At 37.4% G+C, this 14,874-nt stretch overlaps 1 protein-coding gene across 3 annotated transcripts in view; it reads right to left on the bottom strand.

Moving 5' to 3' along the window:
• MED13 (mediator complex subunit 13) overlaps window positions 1-14,874 on the bottom strand; it is a 97,000-nt gene that overhangs the window by 7,569 nt on the left and 74,557 nt on the right. For 2 of the 3 annotated variants that reach the window (XR_002337203.1, XR_002337202.1), the window contains exons 19-28: window positions 13,191-13,380; window positions 11,750-12,212; window positions 9,342-9,561; window positions 7,803-7,994; window positions 7,363-7,586; window positions 4,481-4,623; window positions 4,151-4,309; window positions 3,848-4,033; window positions 1,662-1,756; window positions 1,254-1,402 (exon numbers count right to left, since the gene is read on the bottom strand). Coding sequence is in view for 1 of the 3 variants with exons in the window: in XM_021067300.1 (XP_020922959.1) it covers window positions 1,254-1,402; window positions 3,848-4,033; window positions 4,151-4,309; window positions 4,481-4,623; window positions 7,363-7,586; window positions 7,803-7,994; window positions 9,342-9,561; window positions 11,750-12,212; window positions 13,191-13,380 (1,926 nt within the window). In the remaining 2 variants the exon portion in view is untranslated. The remainder of the gene's footprint in view (window positions 1-1,253; window positions 1,403-1,661; window positions 1,757-3,847; window positions 4,034-4,150; window positions 4,310-4,480; window positions 4,624-7,362; window positions 7,587-7,802; window positions 7,995-9,341; window positions 9,562-11,749; window positions 12,213-13,190; window positions 13,381-14,874) is intronic. The other variant, XM_021067300.1, reaches the window with a different exon arrangement.

Raw genomic sequence — 14,874 nt, 5'->3', positions numbered from 1 at the left:
ACAAAATTAAAAGTATGTGAGTTCATGTGATATACTGAGGCACTAGCTATAAATACAGAATGGTTTATGGCAGTCAGTCTCCTTATCTTTTGTCTTCAATTTTAGAAAATACTGAAGGATACTGAAAAAAATCTGTTGCTATGTATCAAAATTAGTAATAGCATTCAATAATCAGTTTTAAGAGGTGCAAGAGAAATGAATTGTACAAACTATTTAACAAGTATGTTATTATGTCAAGCCCTTGTTCTCTGTGTGTGTGTACAAACCTTTGTAGATGACTAAAAAATACAGAATGTTTAATACAACTTCTAACTTATTTCCTAATACTCCCTTCTCAACTAACTCCTGACCATCACACTCCAATCCAAAAAGTGGCTTATATTTAACTTTGTTCATCTAGCGCTGTCTATAAAATGGAGATAACAGAGTTCTGGAAAGCAATATAGCAACATGAAGACACAACTATTAAATGATGCTCATATTCTTTAAATTAGTCAATGCATTCCTTAGCATTTAAGAAATACATTAAAAAGAATAAAAATGAAATACAAGGAAATGTTCACTGTTACCTACAACTAAAAAAACCCCAAAATATTTAAATGTTCAACACTTTGGGAGTAATACAACAAATTACGGTAGAACAACAATGCAACATTAAAAACCTGCTTATAGTTTTTTTGGTTTTTTTTTTTTGTCTTTTTGTTTTAGGGCCATACCCGCGACATATGGAAGTTCCCAGGCTAGAGGTCCAATTGGAGCTGTAGCCTCTAGCCTACACCAGAGCCACAGCAACTCAGAATCCGAGCTGCATCTGCGACCTACGCCACAGCTCACAGCAAGGCCGGATCCTTAACCCACTGAGCAAGGCCAGGGATGGAACCTGAGTCCTCATAGATGCTAGTCAGGTTCGTTAATCACTGAGTCACGACGGATCTTAAAGAAATACAGTGATAATCAAATAATATAATCCTTTACTGGAGTAAAAACTACGGTGAAGTGGCAGGAAAACTACAAAAGAAGAACTAATGACAAGTAGTCTTAGAAAATATGAAATCAGAGAAAGAACCTTAGAGACCCTCTTAATAATATAAACTCAGTGTATTGATGTCTCTAAGGCAGAAGTATATAAATATACTGCTGTAATGGTCTTGCTAATTTTCAAGGAAAAAAGCATTCTATTTCATTGATGTAATAATCCATTATGAAGTTGATGAGTGACATTTAGGTAAACTGAACTTTTATAACAGGGTTACCTTGCCAGCATCACCTCCATGGGGGTAATGAGATCCTGGAGAATGAACAGGTGATCCCGTTGGAGATGCAGGAAGAATATTAATAATATCAGGGTCAAGATCATCTGCTGTGTCTAATAAATCAAAGATACCCATTCCATCAGCTCCATCTATACAGGAAGAAGAAAGAAAATTACTCCATTTTTCATAAACCATGGTCATTTATAGGAGAGTGTTAAAATAATGGATTTTAAACAAAATGAGTTAATTTAACCGACATCTACTGAATGTCTACCATGTGCCAAGTATTGTGCTAGGAGTCAAATAATCAATTATGCATAAACTTAGTATGTAGTGGTCTGAATAAGGCCCCCCCTCCCCGCTGCAAGATGTCCACATCCTAATCCCAGGAATCTGTGAATATGTTACCATAAAGAACTTTGCAGATGTGATCAAGCTAAGGATCTTGAGATGGGGAGGTTATTCTGGCTTATCCAGGTGGGTCCAATGTAATCACAGGGGTCCTGATAAGAGGGAGGCAGTACGGTTAGAGTCAGTGAAGATGTGACTGTCCTAAACTGCTGGCACTGAAGATGTAAGGGGCCATGAGCAAGAGGTGTGGTGGTCTCTAAAGGGTGGCAAATTTAAGGAAACAGATTCTCCCTCCAGAGCCTCTAGGAGAAACCAACCCTGCAGACACCTTGACTTTATAGCTCAGTAAGACTGATTTTAGACTTCTGACATATGAACTGTAAGATAATAAATGTATGTTGTTTTAGGCCTCTAAGTATATGGTAATTTGTTACAAGCAGCAATAGGAAACTATATACAAATGCTGGGAGTGGAAAACATTGAAAATGAGAGAATTCGTTATTCTTTATTATCAAGTAAAATATTCAAGTTACTGTATAACACACTAAAAGAGGAGACTAATAACCACACTTGTGCCTTATTTCTTTTCTACTAAAATGTAATTTATAAATTCACCCAGACAAATTACATCCCTACTCTGGCAGTTTGTATAAATTACTAAATTAATTTGGCAACTCAAAATAGAAAAGAGGAGTTCCCGTCGTGGCGCAGTGGTTAACGAATCTGACTAGGAACCATGAGGTTGCGGGTTCGGTCCCTGCCCCTGCTCAGTGGGTTAACGATCCGGCGTTGCCGTGAGCTGTGGTGTAGGTTGCAGACGCGACTCGGATCTCGCGTTGCTGTGGCTCTGGCGTAGGCCAGTGTCAACAGCTCCGATTCGACCCCTAGCCTGGGAACCTCCATATGCCGCGGGAGTGGCCCAAAGAAATAGCAAAAAGACAAAAAAAAAATAAATAAATAAATAATTAAAAATTTTTTAAAAAATTTAAAAAAATTCAAAATAGAAAAGAGATAAGCAATGAGATCGTGCTGTATAGTACTGGGAACTATAATCACTTATGATCGAGCATGATAATGTGAGAAAAAGGAATGCATATGTGTATGTGTGACTGGGTCATCGTGCTATATAGTAGAAAATTGACAGAATACTGCAGACCAGCTATAATGGAAAAAATAAAAATCATTAAAAGAACGAAATAGAAAAGAATATAAAATGAACTGCAAAGTTTATGTACAGGTTATGAGCATAAATTTGTACATATATTTTATGATTAATGTTGCCTTTAAACTAAGTAAACATTTATGGGATAATTCACAGTATTCTGATAATACTGAGGTAGAAGAATGATTTTATTAGTTTCCCATTGCACTTTAACAGATTACCACAAACCTATTGACCTGAAACAACAAACATTATTCTCTTATAGTTCTGGGGCCAGAAATCCAAAATCAGTTGTATTGGATTGAAACCAAAGTTCTGGTCATTAGGCCAAAATCAAGGTACTGGCAGGGCTTTGCTCTCCCTGAAGGCTCCACGGGAAAGTCTGCTTCCTTCTCTTCTCCAGCTTCTAGAACTATACTCCCTGCATTCCTTGGCCCATGGCCCCTTCCTCCATCTTCGAATTCAGCAGCATAGTCTTTCCCTCTGACCTTTTTTTTTTTTTTTTGCCACACCCACAGCATGTGCCAAGTTCCTGGGGCCAGGGACTGAAGCAGCACAGCAGTTGCAAACCGTACCACAGCTGTAGTAATATCGGATCCTTATCTCACTGTGCCACACAAGAACTTCCCTGGCTTTACTTCTTTACTTTCCTCTAAAACATCCTGTTTGTCTTATGGTTGTTTTGCCACACCCATGGCATGTGGGACTGAACACACGCAACAGCTATAAGCCAAGCCATAGTAGTGACACCACCAGACACTTAATCCACTGAGCCACCAGGGAACTCTTGTTCTCTTTTGTGTATAGTCAAACATCCCTCTGTCTCCCTCTTATAAGGATATATATGATTGTACTTTGGGTCCACCTGCTAAAGCCAGGATAAACTCTCCATCTCAGGATCCTTAACTTAATCTGATCTGCAAAGTCTTTCCCCTCTCCCCCAACATAAGGTAACATTCACAGGTTTCAGGAATATTCACAGGACACAGATGTTTTGGGAGGCATTATCTATATATATAATCAGCCATAATCATCCATATTTATTTTATATTTGCAAACCTTTACAGAACAATTCACGTACCATTGTTGGGATTAAAAGCTAAGTCCAAATTTTCAGTGGTATAAGTAGCTGAAGCTACTTGCACAGAAGCTGAAGTAGGAAACACAAGTATATGAGTACATGATGTATCCTGTGGAGTATTTAGCTGAGATGTCTGCATGTTTAGAGTGGTGCTTCTTCCAAATACAGAACCAGTTGATACAGAATCTGAAAAGAAAATAAAAGGCATGTTTTCTTTTAATAAATGAAAAATAGATTTTACATGAAACTTAGAAACTTAAGTGCATAAAGAATTAAATCTGATATAAATTAAAGATAGCTAACCTGGCATAATAACAAAAGAACCTTGGGGTTCCATTGCTACCAAGCAAGCACTGAGAATGCTGGGAGAGTCTGCAGCAGATATACCACACATTCTACACATGTCTTTGAGTCTTTTACTTAGAGACTGCAAGTTCCGACGACTCAACAAACAGCTCCAATCTGTGGGTATCAACAGTAAAAAAATAAGAATATCCGAAGTACAAACACTGTTAACATTCTATAGAACAAAAGTTAAAACAAATGGTTCTAAAATTAATATATTCCTCAAACAAGAGTCATCATCAAGTCAAAACTCTCTGCTTTTATTAAGTAATAAAAGCACAATTTTACCTTTTAATTCTCCATGACCAATCCTTCCTAGACGGCCAATCACAACTCTCCACGGTAATGAACTCATTTGTACAAGTCCTAAGCACCACTCCCAAAGTTTCTGTAGACCAAATCTTCTGGCAGATCCTTTTTTCCGACGAGCCCTGTTGTATGGAACAAAAATAGTCATCAATATTTTTAAAATTCATACGATGACATTTCAAAAAGAGCTCAAATACAGAAAAACTGGTCCCTTCATTTTATTTTTTATTTTTTGCCTTTTTGCTATTTCTTGGGCCGTTCCCACGGCATATGGAGGTTCCCAGGCTAGGGGTCTAATCAGAGCTGTAGCCACCGGCCTACGCCAAAGCCACAGCAATTCAGAATCTGAGCCACGTCTACAACCTACACCACAGTTCACGGCAATGCCAGATCCTTAACCCACGGAGCAAGGGCAGGGATCGAACCCGCAATCTCATGGTTCCTAGTCGGATTCGTTAACCACTGCGCCACGACGGGAACTCCCCTGGTCCCTTCATTTTAATGCTTGATTTTTTTTTACACAAGTCCTAAGCAAGAATATACACAAAATCACAGGTTTGGCATATTAGTTTGTATCTTTTTTTTTGTAATACACATTAAAACATACCCTTATAATAAAAACTGTCCACAAACCACCAAAATACACCATAAACACTGCTCTTCACCAGAAATTAGCAAACTTTTTCTTTAAAAGGCCAATATTTTAACTTGCAGGCCAGCAAGATTCTCCTGCAACAATTCAACTTTGCTGCTACTGCAGCATGAAAGCAGCCATAGGCAGTCAAATGAGTGTGTCTAGAATTGGCCCACAGGCTGGAGTTTGCCAACCCTTGCTTCATACTTTAAAAATTTAAGAATATCAAACAAAAAACCCCAACACTTCTCAGAACAAACAACACTGTAGTGTTTTTTCCATGTATGTCTTTTATTAGGCAAGTACATAAAATAAGCGCTCTGTGGCTGAGCAACAGTGGCTACCATTTATTGAGTACTTAAAATATACCAAGCATTATGCCCAGTTAACATGTAATGCCTCATTGCACACTAACAATGAGGCAGATAAAATTATCCTCCTAATTTTACAGAGAAGCTAGAGCTCAGGTGGATAAAGCAGTTTTCTCAAGATCACACAGCCAGTAAGTGTGAGGATTGGAAATTTGAATCCAGATCTCTGACTCCAGAGCTGCGTCTCTCTCTTTTTTTTTTTTTTTTTTTTTTTGCTATTTCTTGGGCCGCTCTAGCGGCATATGGAGGTTCCCAGGCCAGGGGTCCAATCGGAGCTGTAGCCACCGGCCTACTCCAGAGCCACAGCAACGCGGGATCCGAGCCGTGCCTACAACCTACACCACAGCTCACGGCAACGCCGGATCCTTAACCCACTTAGCAAGGGCAGGGACCAAACCCGCAACCTCATGGTTCCTAGTCGGATTCGTTAACCACTGCGCCACAACGGGAACTCTGAGAGCTGTATGTCTTAACCATCATCTCATTCCTACTTTCAGTAAAACAGCAATTTGTCTTGTATTAGAAAGGTGGTATTATTCTTTTTCAATTCTTTCTCATCCTTCACAGATAAGCTTATTACTCTCTCCAGAGCTCACTTAATTAGCACAACTATCCCATTTTTTAAAAAATCAAAACTATATCAAGGAAATAAGGTATGAAATACTGCCTTAAGGTTTCTAAGATAGTCAATAAATCTTTATAACCAGTAACATAAAATCAATGTTTCTATACTGTTTCTTCAGCACCACTATAATCTAATATAATCATTAAATATTTTTGCATATAACCAACTTCTAAACTTAAAAAAACAGAACATCATATAATGAAGAAAATAAAGACTAGAACCAAATCTGAAAATTAAAAGTTACTTCATGGACTTTCCAAGTTCCCTTAGGCAGTGTTTGTTAGCCTTGAAATATGTTGTTAGAAGTGTCTACCAAGTGACAACTTAATATAAGGCTCACCTGTTGTGAACTATCAGTTACAGCCTTCATGAATAACTGGTCATATCTAACTACTATCAAGAAGAATTCTACACCAAGTTCTGGTAAAGATATTGGCTAACAGCATCTGTCATTCATTGCTGATAGGAATGCAAAGTGGTTCAGCCAATTTGGAAGACAATTTGGCAGTTTTTTAAAAATTAGTCATGCACTTCCCATAGGATATAACAATTTCTCTGTTATCACACAAGACAAATAAAAACATGTCTACAGACACACACAAAAAAGAATTCTACATGGACTTCTCTTACAGTGCAGTGGGTTATGGACCTAGCGTTGTCACTGCAGTGCCTTAGGTCACTGCTATGGCTCAGGTTAGATCCGTGGCCAAGGAACTTCCACATGCCGTGAGTGTGGCCAAAAAAAAAAAAAAAAGAATTCTACAAAGAAGGCCACTATTTTCAGAATATACTCCAACATTTTAGTGAAGCAAGACATTCTGTTCATTAGGGACTATATTTTTGATGGTATATAAGAAAGCAAATATTTGAAAATACTTTACTAGATTTTAATTTGCAGAGGACTTTATAGTTTCATGTTTCAAAATTTGTTAGGCTAAAATCATTACCTCAAGGTTTATAGCATAGAATTTAGGGACTTTAATCTTTTTTTGTCTACATAATAGAAATTAATCAAATTATTATTATAATTTTTTTTCATTGCACCCGTGGCATATGGAAGTTCCTGGGTCAGGGACTGAACCTGTGCAACAGCAGTGACCCAAGCCGCTACAGTGACAACGCCAGATCCTTAAACCCACTGTGCCACAAGAGAACACCATAAGCCATTTTCTATTCTTTAAAAATGAATTTTTTTACATTTTAAATGATACATATAAGGAAATAAAAGTACCTATTTGGGACATCAATGTTAATAATACAAGTTTCTAAAAGTTCTCCATATAGATCTGTGCAAGATGCAAGAATCCATCTTTGATCATGTGACAAACAGTAGCCCACAAAAAGTACATTATATTTCTGTCCAGCTTCTCCAAATGTTTCTCCTAGTTCTGTCTGTTTATCTTTCACTGGAGCCAGAATAAAAGGAGGTGTATAAAGTCGAATACACTCTGGTCTCTGTAAAATAAAAAATTAAGTTACTATGGCACTATATAATCATAGAAAAAAATTTTATTGAAGATACACACACACACACAAACACAAACACAGAGAGAGAGTGTGTGTGTGTAAGATAACTGAAAAATGAGAGCTAAACAGAGACCTGCATTTAGTTTGGCATAAAAACATAAAATGTAGTCATTCAATAACTTTGGTCATGGAAAACATACTTACATCAGGACTTTTAAGAGCAGTTTCCATGGCTAAACCTGGACCAAAACCAGTCAATGTTTTCACATTGGTTGATGTTGGAAGTGGTCTCCGACACTGAGTAAAGGCCGAAAAAGCTAGGGATTTTAAATGCTGGGTATAGATTTGTCTATCTTCATGCTTCACAGGTTGCAACAGGTACTGACAAGGAACAATCTGAAGAGTTATAAACAAATATTACAAATGTTAAGCTTTCAACAAGAGAATTAAAAGAACTATATGTCTAAAACTCTAACACTTTTAGTATGAAATTTAAACTAGGGAGTTCCCGTTGTGGTGCAGCAGAAACAAATCTGACTAGTATCCATGAAGATGCGGGTTCAATTTCTGGCTTTGCTCAGTGGGTCGGGGATCCGGCATTGCTGTGAGCTGTGGTGTAGGCTGCAACATGGCTTGGATCTGGCATTGCTGTGGCTGTGTGTGGTGTAGGCCAGCAGCTCTAGCTGTAGCTCCGATTCAACCCCTATCCTAAGAGCTTCCATATGCCTCAGGTGCAGCCCTAAAAGGCAAAAAAAAAGAAAAAAGAAAAGAAATTTAAACTAAATTTAGGATGATAATCTAATGAATTATATTTTCTTATCTATTATATAGATATTGTTTGTTTTTTAGGGTCACACCTGCGGCATATGGACATTCCCAGGTTAGGGGTCGAATCAGAGCTGCAGCTGCCAGCCTATGCCACAGCCACAGCAATGCCAAATCTAAGCTATATCTGCAACATATACCACAGCTCACAGCAATACTGAATCCTTAACCCATTGAGAGGGGCCAGGGATTAAACCTGTGTCCTCATGAATACTAGTCAGGTTTGTTACTGCTGAACCACAATGGGAACTCCTATGATATAGATTTTTAATAAACAGTCAACTTTACTAATGGAATATATAAAAATCTTTAAAACATTTCTACATAGTAGTTATACTGTTTAATACTGCCATTGACTAGTACTATTATGGTCTATAAGAAAAATTCAAATTCTCTGCAAACAATATGGCTAATTTCTCTCTACTTTTCCTGCAAACTATCTTATCTAGTACCCTAGCTTGTGAGTCCCTTTTTTTAAATTTAATTTTCTATTTATTTTGGCCATGCCCCTGTGGCATGTGGAATTTCCCTCGCCAGAGATCAAACTTATGCCACAGCAGCAACACAAGCTGCTGCAGTGACAATGCCAGATCCTTACCCAGAGTCACAAGAGAACTCCATGTCTGTTCTTAATTTTCCTAATTAAGCTTATGAATTTAAAAATTAGTTTAAAAAAGTAACACGGAGAAACATACAATGTACTCAAAGCAATCTTTTTGTTCTCTATTATTACTGCGGTATGATCACAAGGTTCTTTTATAAACTCTTTAAGATTTCTGTATTATAGTATCACTTAAAGTAAAAATCAATAGAACCTAACTTTTACAAAATCAATATGGATACAGAATAGTAGCTTTGAAATTTCTGTCAACATTAAAATGTTTTATATAAATTTAACTTAACATTTATCATTCTTACCTGTACAGAAACAGTACTCTTAATATGAGGAGGAAGAGTCTGGACCATTTCCAGAAAGCATCGAAGTAACCCCAAAGTCCACACATTGGAAGAATTAGTGCTCTCATCTTTATTTTCATATGTAAAAGGATCAATTATATAAACAACAATTGCAGGTGGATAAGTGATTGCATGTGAATCACCATCTGTGGGGATGCCCACTTTATCCCGATCCATTGTGCTAAAATTTGAAGTAGAAATAAAGACAGTTAGGGGAAAAGTTGTACTGTACTTTGCTGTAATACCATCAAAGCATGTTCTTAATACCCTCTCCACATTTTTGGGGGGGAGAGGAAGGGGTGTTAATAGCCTCTCTGAAAATGAGGGACATCTTTCTCTTTAAAGAGAACCATAAATGTTCACAATTTCATGGTATACAAAGACCCTCAGCATTAAGAGATCTTGAATTTAAAAAAGAGACAGCATTCTTAAAACCGCAGAGTATCAGACATGTCAGAGGGCTTAGTGATTAAATGATAAAACTGAGACAGGGAATTCCCGTTGTGGCTCAGCGGTTAACGAACCAGACCAGTATCCAGGAGGACTCAGTTTTGATCCCTGGCCTCGCTCAGTGGGTTAAGGATCCGGCATTGCTGTGAGCTATGGTACAGATCACAGATGTGGTTTGGATCCTGCATTGCTGTGACTGTGGTGTAGGCCGGCAGCTACAGCTCCCATTCGACCCTTAGCCTGGAATCTCCATATGCTGCAGGTGCGGCCCTAAAAAGACGAAAGAAAAAAAACACCAAAAAAAAAAAAAAAAAAAAAAACACCTGAGACAAAGATAAGTTAAATGAACAGCTCAAAGATTACAAGGCTGACTAGAAGCAGAGCTCGACCAGAAAGAAACCAATTTTCCAGACTTAGTCTATGTTTACTACATTTTTAGAATATATACATTCATTTCATACTTCATAACTTCAATGGTGATTAAGCTTCATTCTTTGACAGTGATATGCTTTTTTAAACTCCAAATCTATTTACAATGTTCAAGATGAATGGATCTAAGCTCGGTAATTAATAATTTGTGGGGGAGTTCCCGTCGTGGCGCAGTGGTTAACAAATCCGACTAGGAACCATGACGTTGCGGGTTCGATCTCTGCCCTTGCTCAGTGGGTTAACAATCCAGTGTTGCCGTGAGCTGTGGTGTAGGTCGCAGACGCGGCTCGGATCCCATGTTGCCGTGGCTCTGGCGTAGGCTGGCAGCAACAGCTCCGATTAGACCCCCTAGTCTGGGAACCTCCATATGCCACAGGAGTGGCCCAAGAAATGGCAAAAAGACAAAAAAAAATAATAATAATAATTTGTGGGGGTTTTTATTTTTTTGCTTTTCAGGGCCACACCTGTGGCATATGCAGGTTCCCAGGCTAGGGGTCAAATCAGAGCTACAGCTGCTCGGCCTATGCCACAGCCACAACAACACCAGAACTGAACTATCTGTGACCTATATACCACAGCTCACAGCAACACTGGATCCTTAACCCACTGAGCAAGGCCAGGGATCAAACCTGCAACCTCATGGTTACTAGTCGATTCATTTTCGCTGTGCCACAACAAGAACTCCTGTGTGTTGTTGTTTTTTTTTTTTTTGGCCACACCTGCGGCATGAGGAAGTTCCAGGGCCATGTATCAAACCTATGCCACAGCAGCAACCCAATCCACAGCAGTGACAATGCCAGATCCGTAACCTGAGCCACCAGGAAACTCCATTAGAGGTGTGTTTTTAATCACAAAAATGAGTATAATTTGGGGCAAAACTGAATCCAAATAGCTGAAAGATATAACCAACCTCAGGGTAACTTAACCTATAAATCAAAAGATAATACCTTCTTCATAAAAGGATAAAAATCAATCCTCTTCACTGTTGTCATTAACTCAAGTATTTGGAAGTATCTTGTCAAGCATATAATATACGTTATAGCCTACTGTTTCCATTTTACAAATAAGAAAATACACTCAAAATGGTTAGGTAACTTTCCTAAAGTCACATATCCAGTAAATGGCAGAGCTAAGATTCAAATCGCAGTATGACTCTTACACCTCTGAACAGGCTCATTCAATCTCATTCAAGAGTGACCTCTAATCACTGGAGTGATTTCTACTTGACAATATGTCACAGAACAGACTCAAACATCATAATCATAGTATAGTTGGACTAAATGATTTTCAAGGTCTTCATCCCCACCCTGAGATTCTATGATAAAGGAATCTATGATAAAGACTTTATGAAGTCATTATAATTTTATATGTAAAATATTCCACATTATAAAAACTAAAATTTCAAGGATAAGACCAAGAGCTCTTTATATTCTTAGATAAGAAGTATCATATATTTATATTTCTGCAAAGATTAACATGTTTAAAGATACCTTTCAGACACATCAGGATGTGGCTGAGTGGGAAGCGAAGATGACTCTCCAGAAATCCCAGCTGTTTGTAAAGCTGATGATGGCTGCCCTCCTAGCTGGCCATTCTGAACTGCAGTCACTTGTGAAGACATGGATCCTGCAGCACTACTGGTCATACTGCTAAAAGGTGGAAATGAAGGTAGTTTATTTGATGATATTCCACTATTCAAGTTGGAGGATGATGAAGATGAAGCTGAAGTTGTGGTCATAGTTGAATTAGCTGTGGCAACTGAAGAAGACATGGCAACACCTGAAGTCATTGTCATAGTGCTGCTTGCTGCAGACGCTAAGGTGGCAGACGGAGTATTAGCATTTCCAGCACTTGTCATCTGAGGTGGAGTAATCAGAGATTGACTTGTAGGGGCAACTAAATTTGGCTGGCAAAGTAGAGAGCTGTCCAATGGCTGGGAAGCAAGATAAGGACCTAAAGACAATAAAAACAGGCAGGATATTTAATTCTTTACTTCATTGATCAGTTCTTTATTTACTGTACTATGTGAATAATAACATCTAGCTGATACTTTTTTGGTAATTACCCTCCCCCTAAATTGCTTGCTAATGATGGAACAAATATTAGCTTTTTATTTTCTCTGGAAGTGAAAAAACAAATTTTAAATGGAATTGAAACAGTAATTTATACAAAATAAAGAAATGGTTTCCATGAAATATAAAATTACATATCCTAGGATTATTAATTAAAGGAAAAACAGTATCTAATATTTTTCATTAAACCATCTAAAGAGTGCCAAGGCCACAAGTTAAATAAATGGTTACTATACTGGGAGCTAATTAAACATAAAATGGAGAAATACTATCATGTGGGGTTCAAATTACAGCAATGTCTAATGAGATCTAATGCTTTGGTTCTCTGTCTCTTTGGCTTAAGTCTAAAGTAAGGCCACTGATATTTAATTCAAGGGTATTAAAAACAAGTCTTGGAGTTCCCTGGTGGCCTAGCGGTTAAGGATTCAGCATTGTCAATGCTGTGGCTCAGGTTCAATCCCAGGCCCAGTACAGGAACTTCTGCATACCGCAGGCATGGCCAAAAAAAAAAGAACAAGTCTCTTGGGGGAACTACAAGTTGTTTTATCTCTAAACCATTGACAAATCAAGAATCTTAATATTAATAAATTTAAATAAAAGCACAATTTCATCAGATCTTAAGGAAACAACCAACAACTGTTTGTAACCATAATTTCCTCCTTCTTGATGGGATCCCTATTGCAATGATCAACAAACTTTTCCTGTAACGGCCAGACAATAAATATTCTTGGCTTTGTAAGACACAGTCTCTTTCACAACTGCTTAGCTCTGATCTTACAGCACAAAAGGACCCAAAGACAATTCGTAATAAATGAGCATGGCTAAAAGTGCCCTTATGCAATAAATACAAATTTAATACCTAGGTCATATCTGCAGACTTGTGCATAAAGCTTGAGTTTAGAAAATGCTTCATTGTTACCATCAGCTGCCTGAGAAAACCATTCTGCTACCAACTTTTCTGATAGTTTCTTTGATGCAGTAGATCCAACTCTCATGATCCCATCCGTCAATAGTCGAGAAATAGGCCTATGTTGACCCAATCGACAGGACTACAAATACACATATGGAAATCAGAATTAAAGAGTTTATTATAGTTTTTTGGTACATATCATAAAATAAAGCAATTAAGCTATATAATCTTTATCATTTATAATTAACATCTAGAATAAAAATATAAACAGTGAAATGATACCATAGATCTTAGTTTTTACATTAGAAATCCATTAAATTTCTATCAAAATCATAGTTATCTCCAATGAAATAAAGCACCTAGATAATAATGGCACTAGAACCATATAGTTTGAAAAATGAAAACCTGCAGAATACAGAAATAATGGCAGAGTTCCCGTCGTGGCTCAGTGGTTAACGAATCCGACTAGGAACCATGAGGTCTCAGGTTTGATCTCTGGCCTTGATCAGTGGGTTAAGGATCCAGCGTTGCCGTGAGCTGTGGTGTAGGTCGCAGGTGCAGCTCAGATTCCAAGTTGCTGTGGCTCCGGCATAGGCTGGTGGCTACAGCTCCAATTAGACCCCTAGCCTGGGAACCTCCATATGACATGGGTGCGGCCCTAGAAAAGGCAAAAAAAAACAAAAAAACAAAAAAGAAAAAAGTAAAAAAAAAGAAAAAGAAATAATGGCATAAATATATAATCATTTTAAGTTGCACATCTACCCCAATTTATGTATATAAATATATATATCCAGCTTTCCTTTCAATTCTGCAGCCCACTGATACTAATTACAAGAAGCCCAATCTTGAGTCAATTTGCAATAACTAGATTAAGAAAATTCAGATGATAGATTCAAAGGCTTTAATAATCTAGTATGAATAGTGAATCTCTAAAAGGTAAACAGATACACAATATCTCCCTAAACCTATTAAACTATGGAACTTTTTCCTGGGAAGATTTTATAGGACTAGTGTTCTAAATAACACCCTTTGGAAATATTTACTTTTACAAAACACACTACAGATACCTTGCAATTAAGTGGAACATTAATGAGGAACTAAACCAGCACAAACTAATGAATCAGATTATAAAAGAAATTAAATTTTAAAACTAGATTTCCAAACATCCATGGGAAAAGGAAGATACAGTTAGCCCTTCATACCTTTGGTTTCCATATCCACAGATTCAACCAATCATGGATCAAAAATATTCCAAAAGAAAAAAAAAAATCTAGAAAGTTCTAAGAAGCAAAACTTTGACATGTCTATTTACATAGCATTAGGTATTATAAGTAATCTAGAGATGATTTAAAGTATAAGGGAGGATGTGTGTAGGTTAAATGCAAATAGTACTGTTCTATATAAGAGATTTGTGCATCCATAGATTCTGGTATCTGCAGGGGAATCCAAGAACCAATACCATGAGGATACTCAAAGATGACTATATAATAAAGTAAGAATTTATGTTCTAGAGTACTTAAAACTTGTAGTCAATGAACTCAGTGATGGAGACAACATAAGAATTACAGCTTAAAAGATCAGTCAAGAATTTCAGAAATACAACGGGTCCTAGGCCTATCTTAATTTAATATTC

This window comes from Sus scrofa, chromosome 12, assembly GCF_000003025.6.
Source record: "Sus scrofa isolate TJ Tabasco breed Duroc chromosome 12, Sscrofa11.1, whole genome shotgun sequence".
Taxonomy (NCBI): Eukaryota; Metazoa; Chordata; class Mammalia; order Artiodactyla; family Suidae; genus Sus; species Sus scrofa.
This window is presented reverse-complemented; position numbering and strand designations above follow the sequence as displayed.